The following is a 24,726-nucleotide window of genomic DNA, read 5'->3' as shown; positions in this document are numbered from 1 at the left end:
TGCCGTGGGCAAAGCCTTGTTATTAAAAGTTAAAAAAAATTTTAAAGTGGCACATTATTTTTTTTTTTTTTGAGCTATCGTATAATTAATATTTTCTTTAATGCTATCATACTCTAACAAATATTATTTAAAAAAAGAAATAAATAATTCAGAAAATGACAATAAAGAAACTGCTGCCAAATAAAACTATAACAATTTTCTAAAAAAAATACAAAAGTAAAAACGACGAGGAAAGCCAAAACCGCTGGAATCCACTGAGGAAAAATTGGCATCCATTGATACTTATCAATCTGGATAGTTTGCAATCAACTGCAAGTAACCCAATTACTAAATATGGCAATCCAGTAGCTCCATCTCCCCATTCCCTCACCCATCCGCATCCACTCTCATAACCGCACGGTCCACCCATTAACCACCACGACCCCTTCGCTTCATATAATGCAACCCGCCGCTCTCCTTCTCTCTCTCTCTTCTTAGCTTCATCTTTCTCTCTTGGTTTCTTGGGGACGATAATGGAGGGTCAGAAGCGGGGGAAGGTGAATCTGGCGAGCCGAAGGCCCTTCGTAACGTTGTTGAAGTCTCAGCTAAAGGAGACTTTCTTTCCCGACGATCCGTTCAGGCATTTTTCGGGGCAGCCCGCGGCCCGACGGTTTTGGAGCACGATTTCTTATTTTGTTCCAATTCTCCAATGGATGCCCAAATACTCTCTCGCCTTCTTTGGATGCGATTTCTTCGCCGGCGTTACCATTGCCAGTCTCGCCATTCCGCAGGGAATAAGCTACGCCAAGCTCGCCCAGATTCCACCAATTATCGGCCTTTGTAAATCAATTTCCCCCTTTTATTTATTTTATAACGTGAAATGATATCATTATTTTATAAACCGTACTTTAATTTGACAATAAAAAATGACCAAATTACGAGGACAAAATCCTTTTAATTAGGAATTCTTTCTAGAAATTTTGATGATCGGGAATATTTTAAACTTTTTTATATTTATTGGTATAAAAATTTATTGTTCCGGTTCCTCATAATGATAATTTATTGTCAACAAATTGATGAAGATTCGAGCTCCGTTCCTCCGCTGGTGTACGCCATGTTTGGGAGTTCAAACAACATGGCGGTGGGGCCGGTGGCAGCGGCGTCGCTTCTGATGGCTGCGATAATACAAGAGATCGTCTCGCCGGAGGAGGAGCCGGAGAGATACGTTTACACCATTATCACCGCGGCGTTCTTTACCGGCCTTCTGCAGCTGACACTAGGCATTTTCCGGTAACTCTGCATGCTGGTTTTTTAAAAATAAAACAGACATTTAATATTAATAAATGATAAAATTAAAATAAATATATTTATAATTAATTTATAGAAAAAAATTATTTTAAAACAGACACATTAATTTATTATTTCCATATTTTAGCTATAATATCTGTTTAGTCATTCACATTAAATTTTTTACTATGATGAGTTCTGAAACATTTGAATTTATTTTAATATAGGTGTAATATATGTATAATTAATTAATCCATATATAAGAATTTTCTTAAAAATAAATTCAAAATTTGGTAAATCAATTGAATTATTTCCATATAATTATAAATGTGGGCCGGTGAGTTTGCCATTGCAGGCTGGGAATAATAGTGGATTTTCTGGCGAGGTCTACCATTACGGGATTCATGGGAGGGACGGCTATGATCATAATATTACAGCAACTAAAGGGCTTTCTTGGCCTCAAGCATTTCACCAACAAAACAGATGTCATCTCCGTGCTTCATGCAATCATCCAACACCGATCCGAGGTTTCAATTTTTATTCTTTTTTTTTTCTTAGAAAATAAAATCGTTGACCTTTTCATATAAGTGATTAGGTATTATTTTCTACCCGATGCAAATTAATTTTTTTTTTTTGTCGGTGGATTTTGTTTTATGTTGTAGTGTAAATGGCAGAGTGCGGTGTTAGGCATCGGCCTTATGATCTTTCTACTTTTCGCTCGGCAGTTGGTAAAAATTATTAATTTTTTTTTTCATTCACTTTATTTAAATAAGCTGAAACTGGTCATTATTGCAGAAAAAAAAAATCCCAAAACTTTTTTGGGTAAACGCTGTCGCTCCGCTCGTTGTGGTAATAGTTGGAGGAGTAATCGCATATTTGGTAGATGGAGAGACCCACGGAATTCCTATTGTAAGTTTTTTTAATATCTGTTTGTGGCAGTTGCAGTTTTTTATAAAAAAGGAAAGATAAAATTATTATGATAAATAAATATTAAAATTATAATAGTTTATATATATTAAAAATCAGACTATATATTTTTTAATTATCACACTGAAGCAGATTTAGTAGTGAGGAACTGCTAATTATCATATTATTTTCTTAAAAGCAGTTTATGGTAAAAATTTGAAGGAAAAAAAAAAGTACCTTAAAAAGACATTTCCAGCTCGCTTGAGCATAGCAAATTAATTAAGTTTTAATTTGATAGTTCAATTCCGTTCAAATGTTGTTTTCTATTCCTACTTATCAGTTTTTTAGTTTTATTGAGTGACAAAAAAAATTTTCTAAAATAACAAATAATAAATTTTATTATTTAAAGTAAATTGTTGCATTACACGCATTATTGTTTATGTATAGAATCAATGTTGTGAAAATTGAATGGAACATGCATGAAATTAGAAGAAGGAGATGTGATAACTTCATTGATACAACTGTAGCTGAATATATATATATCCTGACCCTACCTTTTTTTCTTTAAATATATATCTTAGAATTAATCTGCTTTAATTATCTTTCATATTTTAGGTGGGTGATTTAAAGAGGGGACTTAACCCTATTACGATATCAAACCTTCAATTCAAATCTCCATATGTTAGTGTTGCCATGAAAGCTGGAATCATCACTGGATTCATTGCTCTTGCGGTATGATGTGGATAAATGCATTATTATTTAATTTCCCATAATACTCTTTTTTTCATCACGATAACAAATACTTAACAATAATATTACAGGAAGGAGTAGCTGTAGGTAGGAGCTTGGCTTTGCTAAAAAACGAGCAGATAGATGGGAACAAGGAGATGATTGCTTTTGGATTGATGAACATAGCTGGTTCCTTCACCTCATGTTATTTAACCACTGGTATTTAAATAGTTTCCAACACTTTTTGTTCAGTGATTTATTATTTTTCTTTAAGCTAGGATGTTCATTTGGCACTAATTAGTAAAAAATTTTGCGTTGTTTTTCTTGATCTATAAATATAGGTCCCTTCTCAAAATCAGCAGTTAATTACCACGCTGGATGCAAAACGCCAATGTCAAATGCAGTGATGGCAGTATGTATGATGCTGGTTCTTTTATTCTTAGCTCCACTATTCAAGTACACACCACTTGTGGCTCTTGCGGTCATTATCATCGTTGCCATGATCGGCGTCATCGAGCTTCATGAGCTTCGCCATCTCTTTAAAGTTGATAAGTTCGATTTCTGCCTTTGCATGGCTGCCCTTCTCGGCGTTCTCTTCATTAACATGAAGACAGGCCTTGTCATATCGGTACGTAATTAACAAAATCTCTCTCTCTCTCTCTCTCTCTCTCTCTCTCTCTCTCTCTCTCTCTCTCTCTCTATCTGAAAAAAATTAGGTGGACTTGAATATCATTTATTCTTTTTATTTTTTTTAAGAAATACAGCTTGCATTAATTAAAAAAATTATTACAAACTACAAAGTGATAGCTAAACTATCACAATCCTCCTTTAACAAATAAGTAAACAAAGAAGGAATATTATTACTACTAACATCATACCAAATGAAATCACTAAAAATAACATAGTTAGCGCATAAATCAGCTAACTTATTACAATTACGATTAGAAAAATGAAACAATACTTGATTGAACTCCTTCAAAAAAAAAGAAATCCTCATCCACCACTAAGAGAATTCCGATTAGCTTTATCAAAAGACCTTTGAAGAAGCTTGATAATATTGTAACTATCCCCTTCAATAATTGTTCCTCTTGATTCAAACATCCAATCATTTATTACTTTTTTTAAAAGCTATGATAACCATTATTTCCCACTGGGCAATATCCCAATGTAAGAAACTGAAGCCAAAAGCAACTAAAAATCTTCCTTTATAGTGTCTGAACACACCGCCAATGCCAACTCTATTAGATTTTAACAAAGATGCATTAATGTTCACTTTAATCAAGTCGGAGGGAGAAGGGGGCCAAGAATTAAAAGATAGTTGAGATCGAAAGCAGATTAGCACTCCAGTTTTCTGAACTCAAGAATGAAGAAGAAGCAATAGAAATAACATTAGCAACAATGAAAGCCAGACTATCTTCACCTTCACCATGCTTTAGTTTATTCCTACTTTTCCATGAAAAGAAAACCAATGCACAATATAAGTTTGTAATAAAAGGATTAGAAATAGAAAGCTACTCCAACTATACACAACAATTCGCAAAAGAGGAGAAAGTTGGCACTCCGAAACCCCATATATACAGATACTGTATCACCTAGAACAAACCAACATCTATGTGATCCACATTTTCAATATGCAAATAACCTCTTACACCCATTATAGTTCAGAAGTCGTCTATACATTTAGAAATCATTAGAGGGAATGACATCATTAAACAAACGCGCCGCCAGAAAAATTCTACACGTGGTAACAACACCTGTATCTTAATCCATTTCCAGTAATTAACTTCCTCATAGTCTTCTCTCGAAGCTTCAGCTACCAGAGAAGTAATCATTCTGTCAGATGCTTTTTCCTTCAGCTCTATATGGTCTTGTTCCAAATTCAAATAGATATGAATCTGCTTGATAAGATCACACAATTCTTTGCCAAAAACTTGTTCAACTTGCACCTCATCCCATCTACCATATGAAATAAAGCTATCAAGAGAAAATCCAACCTCTCCCATACCTCCAACAAACATAGGCCATCTCTCCAAGCTTATATCAGAAATCCACACATATCTAAGGATATTAATAGAATTTCCATTTGAAGAATTCCACCTTACAGTAGGATGCACATACTTTGCATCATTAACCATAATTTTCCATTTTGAAGAACACCCTCTTCTAACTTTGTAATCCCATATATATTTTTCCATATTTTGCAATTAGATTCCTATTGAGCAGAGAATTCGGGCTGGCAAAAAAATTCCAAGCAAACTTCGCAAGGAATGGACCAACTAATGCTTTAGCTGAAAATAGTCCATGGCCTCCACTATTTTTTGGCTTACACAGTACGTCCCAAACAACATAATGAAGTCATTGATTACCATCTTACTTATGCCAAATAAAGTATCTACATAATTTATCAAATTCGCATAAAAGACCCATAGGAACTAAAGTGTGAGAAGAAAGAAATATGAGAAGATACAAAAAAATAGCTTTGACAAGAACAAGCTTCCCTGCCAAAGAAATAAATTTGTTTCCCCAAGCATTCAATCTTTTCAAGGCCTTCTCCATTAGATTATGAAAATAAAAAAATCAAAAACATCCTCAAAGCAATCTTCAGCCCAAGATATTTCATCTCCTTAACCACCTTTAACCCAACAACTTGGAAATATAGTTTTTCCTCTTCCTTTCCACCGACTTGCTAAACAAGATAGATTATTTCTGCAAATTAATGTTCTAACCAAACTACTTGCAATACTTTTTTATGATCCCTTTCACCTTTCTAACACTCCTAAATTTTGCTTCCAAAAAAATATGGATATCATCAGCATATAAAAGATGAGAAATCTTTTGAGCCTTTGGAGCGATTTTGATCCCAATGTTTCTTCCTTCGTGAAAAAGAGAAGCACTAGATAAAAGTTGGGAACACAAAATGAATAAATAAGGAGACAACAGACATCCTTTTCTAAATCTACTCATTCCTTCAATCCAATCTGAATATTTGCCATTAATCAAAATGAAACATTTTGGATCCACAACATATTCCATCAAAAGAATTGAGAACTTCATCGGGAAATCAAAAAGATCCAATAATTATCTTAAGGTCAACCAGCTCATACTATCGTACGCTTATTCCATATCAATCTTAATATCCATCAAGCTTTTTTTAGATTTAGATATTTTAAACTTATTAAAAGCTTCTTGAGCCAAAAAAAAAAAGATCAAATAAAGAGTAATCTTTAACAAAAGCTGCTTGGTCTTCAAAAATGAGTTTAGGAATCACCAAGATCAATCTATTAAGCAACATTCTTACAATAATTTTATAAATAGACAAGCATAGGCTTATAGGATGATAATTAGAATGGGCCATTGGATTACTAACTTTTGGAATAAGAACAATAAGAGTTTCTTTCTAAGATAAACAAATCTAACATGTCGTGAAAAATAAGCTAATAGCCTTCCAAGCATTATCACCAATAATGCTGCAATAGAATTTGATGAAAGAATATGCGATTCCATCAATGCCAGGTGATTTATTACTCCCAAGATGCTTAATCACCTCAATGCACTCCTTAGTAAATTCGGCTTCTAATAGTCTTCTATCTATGTCTTCAAGGAAAGTCAAGGGAGATGGCCACCCATTGAGAACACAATTCCTCTTTCTCCATTTATCTTTGAAGAAATTCAGACAAACTCCTTCCATCCCATCCTGATCTTCAACCAACACACTATTGATGTCTTTGACTTGTTTAATCCGATTTGCATTTCTCCTCACATTTGCAAAAGAATGAAAAAATCTGGTATTTGAATCTCCATCTTTCATCCATTTAATTTTATCCCTCTGTCTCCACCAAGTACTTAACGGAGAAACCAACAAGTTCAAATCATGAACCTTTGATCTAAGCAAAAGATGTTTTTTCTCAAATAAACCACTACCACTAGCTTCTTCCTCTTGAAATTCCAACGCCTCTTTTTTATGATTTTCTTTCAACACATTAAAATTTTGAAACTTAGATCTACTCCAATTGAACAAGATTGGATGATTGAGGCTAACGATATCATCATTGATGGGTATAACTATAATGTTATCAAATTATTTCAGAAAATTATGCTGAATAAGGATGAAGTCAAGATGGAAATCTTAAATCTGAAGGATATAGTTTTTCTTAATGACTTCAAGCAAGTTTTATTTCTTTTCGCCAATAGAAACTGTAATATGTTAGCCGATTTGTGTGCTAACTATGTTCTTTTTTTAGATTTTTTTGGGATGATATTAGCTATAATAAAATTCCTCATTCCTTTATTTTTGTTAGAGGAATGTGATGGGGGATTCTTAGGCTATTTTTTTATGTTTAATAAAATTTGACTAGTGCATTTCTTCAAAAAAATAATAGAATAAATCCTTAAGTGTTCTTTTAAACTTCTTATTCAAAACCTGAACCACATCCCCTCCAGCTTGCTTATTATAAGATCTAAAGACAATAGCAAAAGAAGCATAAAAAGAAACCCACACATCTTCATATCTCAGAATTCTCTTCTGATGAAAATCAGCATTAAACACCTTCAAAACTATAGGACAGTGGTCTGATGCCACTCTAGGCAAATGCCTCACTACCGCTAAAGGAACAACATTTAAAGACAAATAATTTAATAAACATCTATCCAATTTTACCAAAATACGAACACCGCCATTTTTATTATTTCACCAAGTGAATTTAGACCCCACCACACCAACATCATGATGATCGTTGTTACTCAAGAACATTTTCATTTCCTTTGGTCCTTGAGAGAAAACAATTTTTTTTCGCCCTCTTTTATCTTCTTAAGACAGAATTCAATTAAATTATCCACACACAATCAAAGGAATATCTCTGTTAGAATACAATTCTAAGCTATTCCACAAACATCTCCTCTAATATACATCCTTGCTACCATACACCGTCAAAACCAACCAGACTCCTTTGTTATAAATATTAAATTTACCCATAACAAATTGAGGCAATACTTCCACAACCAAGAATAAAGATAAATCAGATCTCCAATAAGCCAAGATACCACTTGACAATCCTTCCAAAGGTAAAAGAAAAAAATCCCAATCCTCCCCCATTAACTTATTGAATTCAAACCTGTTGATAGAAGAGATTTTGGCCTCCACAATCCCAATAGAAAGCACATCAAAATCTTTCAAAAACTCCCTTAACTAAAGAGAAGCTTCCCTTTTCTTAGCCCACCTACAATTCCAAAAAGCGATGGAAGATATTTAATCAATTTAAGGGGGAAGTACTCCCACCCCTATCTTTATAAAACTTCTCATTTATCTTATTACGAGGAAGAATGTTACCGGAACCCAGAGATTTAACCTCTTTTTTAAATATTATTTATTCAAAGATAAAACTAAAACTTTCATATAATTTAATAACCTGAGCTCTATCATTGATCCCTTATTTATATTTTTGGGCTCGGGTCTAACTTTATAGGAAGGGATGCATACTAAAGTTACATAGGTAAGGAAAAAATACATGGGAAGATTTAAATAGTTGCTTGGTAAAAATACATGAGTTGTATTGCCTAAACACGTTAGAATACATGTGAGCTATATTCTTTGAGACTTTGGTTATATTGCCGACTTGACTAGAAGAAGTTGCAGATTTGCTAAAATGAAGGTTGACAAATAACTTTTGAGATTGTGTGAATAAATTTCTGCAAGTACTACTATGTTTAGTTGAGAAAGTCTAAATGAACCATGAAACAAATTTTCCATAGTCGCAAAGAGCTTGTGTTAGTCTTAACGAGTCACTTCAAACAGTTTCTTCAAAATTTTGAGATATTTGTACATAAAAAAATTGGATTTGCTTTTATATATAGTAAGACGACATACTAAATGCTTGTATTGGATTACTTTTGAAAGAAATCCAATAAATTTAAACCTATTATTTATATCATTATATGTTATATAACACATACGAAATGTTTGTAATGGATTACTTCATTGCTTATCAAGTACATGCACATGGGTTTTGCTTCCAAACACTCTTAAATGAGAGAAACTAGGCTTCCTTCCACTCTATTCTTCTTGTGGTGTCATTCCCCACACACTTTTTGTTGGAGATCGACTGGACAAATAAACCGCGCATGCAATAGCTTAGGCCCTAAATTTCTTAGGGAGCTTTTACTCTTGAGTATACTTCTAGCTATATCAAGGATAGTTCGATTCTTTCTTTCTGCTACATTTTATTAAGGAGATCTTGGGACGGTCAACGTATCCCAATGGCTTCACAAAATTTTTAAAATTCTTTTGAAGTAAACTCCCCTCCTCGATCAGATCATATAGCTTTGATCTCGAGGCTAATTTCATTCTCCACCATGGCTTTAAACTTAATTTTTGAATGATTCAAAGACCTTCAATTTTAGCTTAAAAAAATATACCCATGTTTTTCTTAAAAAATCATCAATGAAGAGAAGAAAATAATTACTCTTACCGAGAGAGCTTTTCTTGATTGGACCACATACATATGTATGTATGAGGTCAAATGGCTTTCGTGCTCTCGAATTTGACTCCTTTAGAAAGCTTTTTTTAAATTGCTTCCCGAGCAAACAACCTTCGCATATCTAATTTGGGGTTTGATGCAAGGTAGACCTCTCACCATTTTCTTCTTTGATAATAGCTCTAGTCCTCCGAAATTAAGATGCCCAAATCGAAGATGCCAGAGCCAAGATGGGTCTTTGTAGAAAGCTTTGAGAACACACCAACATCATGATGATCGTTGTTACTCAAGAACATTTTCATTTCCTTTGGTCCTTGAGAGAAAACAATTTTTTTCGCCCTCTTTTATCTTCTTAAGATAGAATTCAATTAAATTATCCACACACAATCAAAGGAATATCTCTGTCAGAATACAATTCTAAGCTATTCCACAAACATCTCCTCTAATATACATCCTTGCTACCATACACCGTCAAAACCAACCAGACTCCTTTGTTATAAATATTAAATTTACCGATAACAAATTGAGGCAATACTTCCACAACCAAGAATAAAGATAAATCAGATCTCCAATAAGCCAAGATACCACTTGACAATCCTTCCAAAGGTAAAACAAAAAAATCTCAATCCTCCCCCATTAACTTATTGAATTCAAACCTGTTGATAGAAGAGATTTTGGCCTCCACAATCCCAATAGAAAGCACATCAAAATCTTTCAAAAACTCCCTTAACTAAAGAGAAGCTTCCCTTTTCTTAGCCCATCTACAATTCCAAGGGGGAAGTACTCCCACCCCTATCTTTATAAAACTTCTCATTTATCCTATTACGAGGAAGAATGTTACCGGAACCTAGAGATTTAACCTCTTTTTTAAATATTATTTATTCAAAGATAAAACTAAAACTTTCATATAATTTAATTACCTGAGCTCTATCATTGATCCCTTATTTATATTTTTGGGCTCGGGTCTAACTTTATAGGAAGGGATGCATACTAAAGTTACATAGGTAAGGAAAAAATACATGGGAAGATTTAAATAGTTGCTTGGTAAAAATACATGAGTTGTATAGCCTAAACATGTTAGAATACATGTGAGCTATATTCTTTGAGACTTTGGTTATATTGCCGACTTGACTAGAAGAAGTTGCAGACTTGCTAAAATGAAGGTTGACAAATAACTTTTGAGATTGAGTGAATAAATTTCTGCAAGTACTACTATGTTTAGTTGAGAAAGTCTAAATGAACCATGAAACAAATTTTCCAGAGTCGCAAAGAGCTTGTGTTAGTCTTGACGAGTCACTTCAAACAGTTTCTTCAAAATTTTGAGATATTTGTACATAAAAAATTTGGATTTGCTTTTATATATAGTAAGACGACATACTAAATGCTTGTATTGGATTACTTTTAAAAGAAATCCAATAAATTTAAACCTATTATTTATATCATTATATGTTATATAACACATACGAAATGTTTGTAATGGATTACTTTTTAAAAAAATCCAATAATTTTTTGTTGTTGGTAACACTAAAATGTTTTGGTTAGGCTCAATGAGAGAAGGAAAAGAAACTAGAGAGAAAATCTAGAAAGAAAGAGAAGCTCTGAGATTTTACAAAATTGATTTTCTTAGAGAGAAATCAATGCTCCTCTTATTGATCACATAAAACACTTTTTTTAATATTATTTAATTGATTAATTAACTCGTATATTTTATAAAGACATGATTTTTGCTAACCAACTAATATATCGAGAAATGTTAAAGATTTGACATATAAATAGAAAAGTTATTGATTTGTTAAGCATTTAAATTAAACTTCTCATTGTTATATTAAATTTTCAAATAACTACAATTAAAGATAGTAACCTTGTTGGAAAATAATAGGCTATTGTAAGAGGAGGAATTCTAAAAGAGAATATGAACACTTGTAAAACTCACTTTTATTTCATTCTTGAACTTCTTGATTCTACTTCATACGAAACTTAAAGACACCACAGCTATTTATACTAGTGACTCCTCCATTTAGGATTGTGCCAACACATTTTAATCCAATGGCTACTATTGACTAGCTCTCTAGAATATTTTCCTATCTTCATTTACAAAAGTCATTAATTACTTATTCTAGAATTATCTAAATAACTATTTTAGAATGTATTTCTAGAATACTCTAAAACTTTCTTCATAAAATAGGACTCTAGAGTGTTCTAAGGATTTTTCTAGATTATGGGTTCAATTAAAAGGCTCACTCAATTAAAAGACCCAATTAATCAAGTTTAATTTTCAACACCCCCTCTTAAATTTGATTTATTATCCCTAGTAATATTCTTATCCTGATAAAATCTTCATGCTTGAGTGGCTTGGTGAATATATCAGCTACTTAATCTTGAGTCTTCACATACTCTATTTGCACATCTTTTCTTGTGATGCAGTCTCTGATGAAGTGATAATGTGTGTCCATATGTTTACTTCAATCATGAAAAACATGATTCTTGGTCAAAGCGATAGCTAACTTGTTATCGATACAAATCTTTGTTGGCTCTTCTTGTGGCAATCTTAACTCCTTCATTAAATTTTGAAACCAAATTGGATGACAGACACATGAAGTTGCAGCAATATACTCAACTTCACAAGTAGAAAAGGGCAACGATTGGTTGCTTCTTTGACATCCAAGTAAAAATAATGTCTCTCATGTAAAACACAAACCCTGTAGTGCTTTTTCGCTCATCCAAGTCTATGACCCAGTTACTATCACTATATCCGACAAGCTTGAAATCATTTGGTGTTGAATAAAATATACCAAAGTTGATCATTCCTTTAATATATCAAAGAATCCTCTTGACACCCTTTATGTATAGTTGTTGGTGCCTTCATCTAACAGCTAACAATTCCAACAACATAAAGGATGTCTGGCCTAGTGCTAGCAAGCTACTTGACCTTCTTGAAAATATTGGATTAACCATTTCATTATTCTTATTTTTTGGTAACTTCCCTCCACATTCAATCGGAGTGCTTATGGGGTTACAATCATTCATATTGAATTTCTTGAGTATTTTTTATCCATAGCGTTTTTGATAAATAAAGATGACTTCATCCTTTTGCTTTACTTCAATGTCGAGGTAGTTTGTCATTTGTCCAATGTCTATCATCGCAAACTCTTTAGCCATCATTTTCTTGAATTTCTTAAACATACTTGGATTACTTCTAGTGAAGATCAAGTCATCCACATACAAGCACACTATCAAAATATCCACATCCTTGACTTTGATGTAGAGGGCTTGCTCATAAGGACATTTAATGAAGTTATTCTCAAGGAAATACATGTCGATGCGATTATTCCATGATCTAGGTTCTTGTTTTAACCCGTAGAGAGCTTTCTTTAGCTTCAAAATCTTGTCTTATTGCCCTTTAATTTTATAGCCTGTGGTTATTGAATATAAACTTCCTCTTCGAGGACTCCATTTAGAAAGGAAGACTTTACATTCATTTGATGTATTTTCCACCTATTTTGAGTTGCCAAAGAAATAATTAGCCTTATAGTTTCAAGTCGAGCAACAAGAGCAAATACTTCATCATAGTCGATGGTAGCAATTTGGCTGTAACCTTTCATCACTAATCATTTTTTATATTTCTCAACTTCACCTTTGACATTCTTCTTTTCTTTGTATATCCACTTTACACCAATTGCCTTGTGTCTTATTGGAAGTGCAGTTAGCTCCAATGTATCGTTCTTCTTGATTGCCTTGATTTCTTTGTCCATTGCATCCTTCCAATTCTTACTTTGCACAACTTCTTGAAAATTTACAGGTTCATAATCATCAAACAGGCAAAAGAGGGTGAGATTGTCTTAATTCTTAATTACCTCATAGACTTCTTGTAAACTTCTAAAGTTTGATACTTATTTGTTTGACCCTTCACTTGAAGATGATGAGTCCTAATGAGTACTTATAGTTTGTGTAGTTGGTGGTGTTGTGGGTTCATCTCTTTCTTGATCCATCCTTGGCTGGTCAACTTCTTGATCCTTAAAGAAGTTGTAGTGATCTTCATGTGGGCCCCAAACCTATTCTCCTTCTGCATTGAATATGATATCATGATAGATGATTGTCTTCATAGTGTTTGGATTATATAACTTATAGTCTTTTGAGTTGGAGTTATAACTGATAAAAATGTACTTCTCACTCTTATCGTCCACTTTACTTCATTGCTTATCGAGTACATGCACATGGATTATGCTTCCAAACACTCTTAAATGAGAGAAACTAGGCTTCCTTCCACTCTATTCTTCTTGTGGTGTCATTCCCCACACACTTTTTGTTGGAGATCAATTGGACAAATAAACCGTGCATGCAATAGCTTCGGCCCTAAATTTCTTAAGCAGTTTTTACTCTTGAGTATACTTCTAGCTTTATTAAGGATAGTTCGATTCTTTCTTTTTGCTATATCATTTTATTAAGGAGATCTTGGGACGGTCAACATATTCCATTGGCTTCACAAAATTTTTGAAATTCTTTTGAATTAAACTCTCCTCCTCGATCAGATTATATAGCTTTGATCTCAAGGCTAATTTCTTTCTCCACGAAGGCTTTAAACTTAATTTTTGAATGATTCAAAGACCTTCATTTTTTGCTTAAAAAAATATACCCATGATTTTCTTAAGAAATCATCAATGAAGAGAAGAAAATAATTACTCTTATCGAGAGAGCTTGGCTTGATTGGACCACATACATATGTATGTATGAGTTCAAATGACTTTCGTGCTCTCGAATTTGAATCCTTTAGAAAGCTTTTTCTAAATTGCTTCCCTAGTAAACAACCTTCGCATATCTGATATGGTGTTTGATGCAAGGTAGACCTCTCACAATTTTCTTCTTTGATAATAGCTCTAGTCTTCCGAAATTAAGATGCCCAAATCGAAGATGCCAGAGCCAAGATGGGTCTTTGTAGAAAGCTTTGAGAAGCTTGGTAATATCATTTTGAATATTGAGCAAGAACATTCTATTTCTTGACATTGATATATTTGCAATTAGGTTGCTGATATTATCTTTTATAGAAAGTTTTTTATATTTCAAATGAATATCATAACCTTTCTTTAAGAGTTGGCCCAGACTTAGGATATTACTCTTCATATTTGGCACATAATAGGCTTTAGAAATTAATTGGTTCTTTTCATTCTTCAATTGGATAAGAATATTACCTTTTCCTTTCACTGCAACCTTGGTCTCATCTCCAAAGGATACATTGCCGCACACCAACTCGTCAAGTTCCACGAGCATGCTTTTTCTTCCACTCATATGGTTGCTTGCACCAGTGTCCAAATACCATATGCTATTTTTACCTTTTTTCATTCTCCTTATATGCCAAAAGCAAAGTGCCATCTTGTTGACTTCTCTCTTTCACATTATTAGCCTTCTCTTCAACCTTATTGTTATTTGGAGTTCTATAGTCTGCTGCATATAGATCAAATTTTTGACAGTTGTAGCACATCACTTGAGATTTGTCATACATTGGTCTTGATTTCCCTCTTTCATGCCCTCTTTTTGAACTTCCTCCTTGTCCAAAATTTATATTGTTATTCTTTTCCTTGTTAGAGCTCCAACCTCGTCCGCGTCCATGACCACGACCTTGTCCTCGACCATGACCTCTTCCTTGTTCTCTTCTACCATAGTCGAGGCTCACTTATTTAGTTGAATTATTTTGTGCCTTTAGGAGTTGTTCCGTGATCACTTGCTTCTTCTTTTTGTTTTCTTCAAAGGCTTGCAAAAAACCTAGGAGTTGCTCGATTGTCATAGCCTCCAAGTCTTTGGTTTCTTTAATAATGGTGATAATATGATCGAACTTTGAATCTAAAGAGCGAAGGTTTTTCTTCATAATCCTTACATCTTCTAGCTTCTCTCAATTTCTTTTTATATGATTAGAAAAGGCTAAGACTCTAGTAAAGTAGTCAGAGACGACTTCAACTGCTTTCATATGTAAGGCTTCGAACTCACCTCCTAATGTTTGGAGACGCACCTTCTTGATTTGCTCCTCTCCTTTATAAGAGGTTTGAAGCTTCTCCCATGCCTCTTTAGCAGACTTTGTATCGTAAAACTTCTCAAAAGCGTCATCATCTAATCCTTAAAATATTAGATAGAGAGACTTCTTATCTCTCTTCCTTGAATCTCTTAGATGATCCTTTTGAGCTTGGAATAAACTTGACTCATCTTTTGGCTCATTGTAGCCTTTCTCTACCATCTCATACATCTTGCGATCCAAGAAGGGCCTTCATCTTGATGCTCCAATTTTCATAGTTGCTCTTGTTGAGCGCTAGGACTTGGAAGGGGATCATATTGTTGCTCGCCATCTCTCTAGAAAGAAACTTCGGTCCTCTAATATCACTTTGTTGGAAAATAAGATGCTATTGTAAGAAGAGGAATTCTAAAAGAGAAGATGAACACTTGTAAAACTCACTTTTATTTCACTTTTTAAGTTCTTGATTCTACTTCATACAAAACTCAAAGACACCACACCTATTTATACTAGTGACTCCATTAGGATTGCGCCATTACATTTTAATCCAATGGCTACTATTGACTCTCTAGAATATTTTCATATCTTCATTTACAAAGGTTACTAATTACATATCCTAGAATTCTCTAAATAACTCTTTTAGAATGTATTTCTAGAATATTCTAAAACATCCTTTATAAAATAGGACTTTAGAATTTTCTAAGGACTTTTCTAAACTATGAGCTCAATTAAAAAGCCCACTCAATTAAAAGGCCCAATTAATGAAGTTTAATTTTCAACAGACCTTATCTTAGAGGTACATTGAAACTTTTTTTGATGACTTTGGCTATACGATCGAGAGATTGTCTCATTCTGGCCCTATTTGGTTGAATCTTATGTTTTATATTTTCTGGTTGAAAAATTTTAAGAGGTTATCATCTTAAGAACCAGTGATCACTCTCTTTCCTATAAAATTCATAATTCCCACCTCAAAGATTACCTTGAAAATTATTTTACATAAGGCCAAAATTAGCTGCATATATTTAAAAAAAAAAAAGAAACTATTGCCTCTTTTTTTGCAGTATATTCTAAATTAGATTGTTTTAATTCTCTTTAGAAAGATCAAACCATATTGAATTTTATAAATATTATCCCCATATGTAAGCATATTGGTGACTAAAAGCTTCGAACTTTTTCTCAGTTTTTATTGTCGATCATAAGAGCATTGCTACACGTGGCAAGACCCGTCACATATAAGCTTGGAAACTTGCCTGGAACCGATCTCTACCGCGACATTGATCAATATCCAGATTCCAAGACCATTTCTGGTATCCTAATCTTGCAGCTTGGCTCTCCCATCTATTTCGCTAATGCCAGTTACCTTAGAGAGAGGTAAAAAGAAAAAAAAGTCATTCCACATTTGACTAAGCTGACGTACAAGAATGGAACCAAATACTTCAAATCTTCTTCACTTGATAAGTATCAAATGAATTATAGGATCGCAAGGTGGGTAGAAGCTGAAGAGAATAGAATTAAGGAGACAAGAAGCCAGGATTTACAGTATGTTATATTTGATATGAGCGGTAAGTCATTTAGTCAATTACGAACGAACTTGATTTGTAACGAGTACATAAAATCTATTAAAATCATTTCATGTTTAAATAATTAAATTAATTTTCCTGCAGGGGTGTCTGCCATTGACAACAGTGGCATTGCAATGATGTTGGAAGCTCATAAAATGCTTCAAAAGAAGGGGATCAAGGCATTTGCTTCTCTCTCTCTCTCTCTCTCTATATATATATATATAATATGATAATGTTTTTTTTTTATTGCTTTTTTATCTTTCTAATGATTTGATTAATATCATAGGTGGCACTAACAAATCCAAGTTTAAAAGTGGTGGAGAAGTTTACTGCGGCAAATTTCATTGAAGCGGTTGGAAAAGAGTGGTTTTTCATCTCAATAAACGATGCAGTCGCTGGTTGTCATTTTGCTATGCAAGAAGCCAATGAAACAGGAGTATAATATATCGTGTTCTATGTAGAGTTTGCTTGTAGGAAAAATGGTGATGCCAAAAAGGGGGAAATATGAATTTGTTATACAATCGTATATTTTATTTTTCTTACAACAATATTTTCATATTAGTTCATTGACATGATGAGGCAAGCGATACTTGATAATTGAGCAGCTCCAAACATGGCCGCTCCATTTGATGTAATATATAAGGACACTGTTTCTTACTTTATGTGTTTTAACATTTAAAGGATGATTAAAATAGTAAAAATAAATACATTTTTAGCTTATTGTGAGATTTCAACTTACTTAAGCTATTAAAAATTGAACAAGTTGATGTATATATATATTGTGTTTTACCTAAGTAGTCGATATTATGGCAATCCGAGAGCCTGATTATATGTTTTGATCGTTGCAAACATTATTGTATGATTATTTACTTATTCCTACACTGTATTTTGGATTTTGTTTATACACTACTAACCATTTCAAGTAACAACATATACGAAAGACTAAGGGTTCAAGACTCAAGATTGTGTTGTGCTAGTGTGAGTTGAATTATATATTAAAGAATTGTTGTGCTAGTGTGAGTTGAATTATATATTAAAGAATCTGTAATTTTATTTTTCTTGACTCAATTTTTTTAATAGGTGCATGTTAATTAAGGGACCATTCACATATATACAGAAGGGAGAGTGAAGTTAAATATTTTGCTTTTTTTTTTTAAGATCATATTGCACAATTAGTCAAATAAAATATTAATAATATTTAATTAATTGTGATTAAAGTTGAAATAAAATTTAACTAAACATACTATATGAACACTTTATCATTATATCGAGGAATTGAAAGGATAGATTCTTTGAGAGAAGAGTTTGTATGAGCTTCTTTGTCTAGCCGCAAACTGAAGGAGTGTCACTATTTATTAATGTAATACCTGAAAAGAGATCCTTCGGAGAGTGGAGTTAGGTCAAGGTTATTGAACTACTATAAAATTGATTTGCATACTTTTTACATTTTACTTTCTGCAAGTTTATTTGCGTATAATTTGATCTTTAATACTTTGGTTTGGTGGTGATTACACTTGTGGGGGTTGCATGTGGTTCAAATAGTGGCTTGAAAATAATTAAAAATTTATTATTTCATTTGTCTACAAAATAAAAAAAATACATAAGTATTATTATTTATTTTATGTTGTAATTTTTTCTTCCACATTAAAATCTGAATTTATTTTTAATTGAAAATTTTTCAAAAATATTTAAAATATCAATTCACCTCCACCTCTTGGTGTGCCATTCTCAAGTAAATTTGGTATGTTGGCAAATTATTGAACTTTTAATTGATATCAGAACATGTTTTCTTACAATTTGGTTTTAATAGCAAGACTTTGATCCAATGGCACACTTTAGAAACCACAAATACTAATGAAGGGTATTCTATTACCCATCCACCATTGTTTGATAACATTTTATTTGATTTTTGAAAAATACGCATGTCCACATTCTTGTCCCTATACATTTTTGCATGTGGTATATGATTTAAGTATTATATGTGAATTATATACCATCTTAAATAGCTAATGACATGAAAGTTAATATGCCTTTTATTATATGGTCTGCTGAAAAAAGAGATTTAACCCAATTAAATATGAAGTGATTAAACTTTTTTTTGTGTTTTAAAATTTGAAGATTATATGCTTGTATCTACAGGTACTAGTGAAAAAGAGATTTGTGATAGATTGTTCAATTACCTACGAATTAGGCACAAATGAAGTGAAACAATCACAATTAAACCTATTATTATATGAATACGAACTATTTTGCATGAATCCTAATGAGTCAATATATGATATGTACGCTAGGTTCATAAAGATAGTCACATCTTTAATGTCTTGGATAAGGAGATTTTTAATTCTGAAAAAGTAAACAAGATATTGCGTTGTTCGTCTGATTCTTTGATAAAAAAGTAATTGTTATAACTAAATCTAAAGATCTACATATTTATTTTGTTGATCATCCATGCTTATGAGCAAAATTTTAACCAAATGCTTTATGATGTAGAGAAAGAAAGAAAGAAAAGATTGTGGCATTGAACACTGATGACATTAAGAGCGGTGATTCAAGAGCTAATCAATTTGATGACCTATCATTGATGACTCACCAATTCAAGAGTTTTCTAAAAGACAAACATAAGCTCTATTATGACAAGAGAAGAGGTAAAATAGGTTAAAAAAAAGTTTTCTTCTTAAATAATTTGCTTTAAGTTTAGGAAGCATGAACACTCGAGATCTGAATGCCCCAACATTATGAATCACCCTACAAAGAGAAAGGATAAGGATAAGCTAAATGCAAAAAAGGGCAAGCAAAAGTTATAGAAAGCATTCTGGGTGAATTCAGATTCAAATTCCTAGAAAATTGAACCATAAGAGGAGGTAACTAACTTATGTTTAACAACTAAGGATAGTATTGGGAACTCTGACTAGGATGACATATGTGAGTTATCATACGATGAATTATTTTTAATATTCAAGCAAATGCATGACTTATACAAAAAGTTGAAAAAATAATATATAATCACTTTTGAAAAAATAAATTTCAACTTTAAAAGAATAGCATGAAACTTTGATTTAAGATAATTCAAGTTTAACCATAGAGCACAGAGCATTAGTTAAAGAGCATAAATCATATTGGACGAGTTTGATTCATTAAATAAACATAAAGTTTAATTATTAAAGACAAATGATTCCTTGAAAAGTATCTTGAATTAAGAGAAATATTCAAGGAGTTCGAAGAACTTGTAATAGAAATAGATAGCAAAGAGCATAAATTATTAGTTCAACTAGGCATTAAAAATAGTGCAAATGTATATTTAAAGAAATAAATAAGTACATTACAAAATAATACACCCGACCTTATGCATACATTAAAGCCACATCCTAGGACACAACATGCATCATACCTCCATATGAAGAAGTCATATCCCCCATTTAGATTAGTAAACCCATCTCAATGGATTAGGTTCAATTTGTGTGACATGCTATGATGCATTGCACGTACTTGTATATTACACCATAGAAAATATTTAATTTGGAGCCCCAAAGCATTAGCATCACAAACATTGTATTCATACATTCAAGCATAAGATGGGACTCAAACTCACTTGGGTTCCCAAAACTAACCTTTGATTAAGCATGTAGGTGTACTCTTATAAGAGGTTCAGTGAGAGAGCAAATAGTACATAGTCAATAGATGCATATATTACATAATTGGGTATTTGGAAATATTTTATCTTGATGAAGGCTAGGAATAAAGGAAAATTTATATCGAGAAACAACATTACACGAAAGGTAGTTGGTAGATGTATTTTAGGTAAAGTTGATAAACTCTCCATGCCAAAAATATTTTTAATAGAATGATACATAATCTTTTAAGCATTAATAAACTTTGTGATAAAAAAACTTAATATTACATTTTTTGCTAAGGAATATTCACAAATTCTAAATGATAAAACTATGATGGAAGGATTAAGAATTAACAATCTGATTTGAATTGCATTGAAAGTATGTGATGGTTGCTACTTTAAATTAATATTTGAGAAGTGATACTTTAAAATGATATTACCTTTAATAGGACACAATGGAGAAAAAAGATTCATGTAGCCGACCCCACGTAGTGGGATAAAGGCTTGATGTTGTTGTTGTTGTTGTTGTAAGTGATGGTTTCTATTTTAAAATAACCTTTGATAAATGATGGTTAATTTTTTGAAAATATTTTTTATGAGTGATAGTTATGTCATAGGAAATAATGACATGCTAGCTTATGAAAACTTTGGAAAATCACCTAGTTAGAATTAGTTTTGAAGTATTGCTAAGATAGGACTTTTTAAAGAGCACTATTGTGAAGCATGATAAAAGAAAGCAAAGTTCTCATTCAATCCAATTAAAAATATAGTCACCATAAGATCATTAGAAATGTTTCATATGGATTTGGACCTATTAATAGAGTAAGTCTAAGAAGAAAGTAAAATAGACTTTTGCTATCTTGATGACTACACTAGATACACTTAGATGCAATCTCTTGAAAATAAAAGCAAATTATTTCAAATATTAGAACATTTTCATTTTGAAGAAAAATATGACACTTAAAATTTTATAATTCATAAAGATCATGTAGCTAAGAGAGCTATATAACACTACATTTTAATATAGAAATTTATATGAAGATCCATCATACATATAAATAAAAGAGAACCACAAAAGACACAAAAATTCTTATGTGAAAAATCTGAAAAGGTAAATATCACAAGACAACTAATTGAATGATTCAAGTGGCATTTTCCTTCAATTAATGATACCCTTCCTTACGTTTAGGGAATATTTTGATACAATATAGTAGACATAATTGAATTTTACGATGGAAGTTGAATGCGCCTTGAGTTACTAGATTGTTTACTATTTCTTCAACCAATCTTCATTGAAGAGAATAAGCTAGAGGCCAATAAGCCTAGGATAAATCTTAATGTTAACATCGAAAGACAAATTTGGTTTTAATTATGTGCATCGGCCTTATAAGTGATATTGTGTGATGATGGTATTTGTGACAACGATCAACAAAGTTAGCATGCATTGATGTAGTAATTGGTGAACCACAATCAAGCACCGATAATTGAAGGACTGTAATTAGGGAGATGGTAATCAAATGACTATACTCGAGTGACAATGGTTAGAGGAACATAGTTAATTAATATTGTTAAAAAAATTAGAGTTGGAAAATAATGATCGAAGAATCATAGTCGAGTAATTGAGCAAGTTGGCCGGAGGATCATAATCAGAAGATGGTAGTCAAATTTCATAGTGGTTGATGATGGCCTGAGGATGTATTCAAATGGCAATGGTCAAGCAACCATAATTAAGTGATGTTGGCCAAAGGATCATGGTCAAATGATGATAGTCAATCAATCATAGTTCAATGACTATTGTTGAGTGAACATAGGTGGATGATGATGGTTGAATGACTGATGTTGCATGATACAGATGATAGATAAAGGTTTGTAGTCAAACCATTCTTATCAAAGTACCATATTTGAGTAATGCTTGTTAGGAGGTTGTTGTTGGGGAACTATAATTAGGGGATTGTGGTTAGGTGATGATGGTCAAAGAAATGTAATCATGTGAGGTTATTATAGGGCTATAGTGGCATAGCCTCGTAATTGTGGTAGAGTGATCATAATCTAGCAATGGTGGTTTAATGGTCATAATATTTCCATGATAGTCAAAAGATCTTAATTGTATAATGACGGTCAAAGGAACATCATCAAGTAAGGTGGTCAGAAGACTTAAAAAAAGTGCTGCTAGTTTAATTAAGGTTCAATGACAAATAGTTGAACTGCAATGATCTAATAGAGTTCTGAGATTTTTTAGGCCTATAAATTCTCTTGAATTTTAAGCAAAGGGGCATCAAGCACCCTTCATGTAAAAGGTGGAGAACATTTTAAAAAAAAAATTAAAGTGACAGGCCACATAAATATAACCAAAATTGAGACCACTCAATTGATTGGATTGTATTAGTTCCCATAATCAAAGATCATTCTTTCAGCATATAAATGTCTTACTGATGTTGGATTAGATTTCGTTGGGTTCCTTGAATTCTACTTTTAGAGATGCTCAATCTATTTTTGTGAGCATGGAAGATTTGAAAACCTCTTGATCCTCCAATTAATATATCAAAATTTGTAATTAAATTTCAGGTGATTGATTGAGCTCATTTAGCATCGAATTAGGTCGCTTTTTTAATGCTATGTTCATCTCATCAGTACATTCACTTCAACTATAAATTCCCTAAAATATAAGATTTTTAATGCAAATATACGCCGAGAAACATGACAAATTGAGTTATTTATTTTTTTAAAAAATCATCGAGGCTTTGACACTTTACACATTAAAAGTAATTCTAGAGTTGAAGTTATGTGCAATTGGAAAGGGTATAATCCTATTGATTTCTATAGCATAATTCTATAAATATAATATTAATTAGACTATAATTTTATCACCAATTTTATTAGTTTCTATAGCATTATTCTTTTAGACTTTTATTTCTAATCATACATAATACCATTTCTAGTACAACTTCTTTATGAATACCAAAATTTCAGTCATAAACTATCAAGCTTTTTAGCATTTTATCAACTCATTTAATTTTTTAAATACATAGAATATTTATCTTCTAATGAATTATATGAATCTCATTAATTTGTTCGTACGTAAGAGTTCCTATATTTCAAATTCCTACCAAAGTTTAAATTTCATGTATTTTGGTTTTTAGTTGTCGTTGCTCTTCTTCTTATTGCTACCCCTCCTTCCATAATAGAGTAATCCCTATTTACCATTGCACCCAAACACCAATGCAACAACCCTTACATATTTTTTATAATATTTAAGTCATACAATGCATGGAACGCTATTACATTAGCACAATATATTAAAGAATTTATGTCATAATTATTCAAAAAAATTTATACTTGCTGACTAACACAAGTACACAACCTTTTTTTTTTTTTAAGGCTTGAAACCCTAGAACGACAATGCTCCTAGTGATAATAGCATATAATCTCCAGATATACTGCTAAAATTTATAACAGTTTCTAATAATATTATTAAAGTAAAAAAAAAAAAAAACTGACGCATTTACCAGGGTTCATGAAATCATGTTACTTATTGCAAGCTTGCAACATTTATCCCACTACAGGTACATAGCCAGCCATAGGGAAGTATCAAATAAAAAAACAAGAAAAAGTATAAAGAGAAATGTTAAATTTGCCAAACACATTACTTGTTTACACTCACAAGAAATTCTTACATCCATACAAAACTGTTAAATTGTCCATGTAATCATCAACAGGTGCCAGGTTCCAGAAACTTTACATTTCTCTACACACAGGGATAAAGGCTTTCTCTAGAGCTAATGTTGAAGCAAGTATTTCAGGTAAGCATCAACAGGTGCTAGATTCGACTAACTTAACATTTCTGTAGAGACGGGGATAAATAAATGCTTTCTCCAGTACACAAGTTTTATAAGTTCTTATGATTTAAAATAAAATTTATAAAAAAAAAAAAAAACTGAGAGTGCTGTAGAGACCGAAGGGCATATAATGAAAAATCAATATAATAACAATTTAATTAACAATACGCTGTTGAACCTAAATCATGAAATTGCCTGGATGAAATAATTTACATCGAGACATTTAACCTACAACAGGCGAACAATATCTGAAATTTGACATATAAGAACTAAAATACCAACATTAACTTGTAATCAAACCAAACACATTTAATATCTAACGAATATTACGAACCAATAAAAACGAGCA

The 24,726-nt window shown here is 32.2% G+C and overlaps 1 protein-coding gene across 1 annotated transcript; it reads left to right on the top strand.

The window, feature by feature from the left end:
* The first annotated feature begins 335 nt into the window (after positions 1–335).
* LOC110102938 (probable sulfate transporter 3.5) lies at positions 336–17,627 on the top strand. The gene is made up of 12 exons (XM_020831460.2): positions 336–819; positions 1,062–1,269; positions 1,622–1,793; positions 1,929–1,994; positions 2,062–2,175; positions 2,788–2,904; positions 2,994–3,120; positions 3,243–3,529; positions 16,550–16,740; positions 16,846–16,931; positions 17,034–17,110; positions 17,218–17,627. The coding sequence occupies exons 1-12, from the start codon at positions 513–515 to the stop codon at positions 17,371–17,373; spliced, it is 1,908 nt and encodes a 635-aa protein (XP_020687119.1). The 5' UTR covers positions 336–512; the 3' UTR covers positions 17,374–17,627.
* The last annotated feature ends 7,099 nt before the right edge of the window (positions 17,628–24,726 follow it).

This window comes from Dendrobium catenatum, unplaced genomic scaffold (assembly GCF_001605985.2).
Source record: "Dendrobium catenatum unplaced genomic scaffold, ASM160598v2 fragScaff_scaffold_315, whole genome shotgun sequence".
NCBI classification, from domain to species: domain Eukaryota; kingdom Viridiplantae; phylum Streptophyta; class Magnoliopsida; order Asparagales; family Orchidaceae; genus Dendrobium; species Dendrobium catenatum.
Note: the sequence above shows the minus strand (reverse complement) of the source record. Positions and strands in the feature narration are given on the sequence as shown.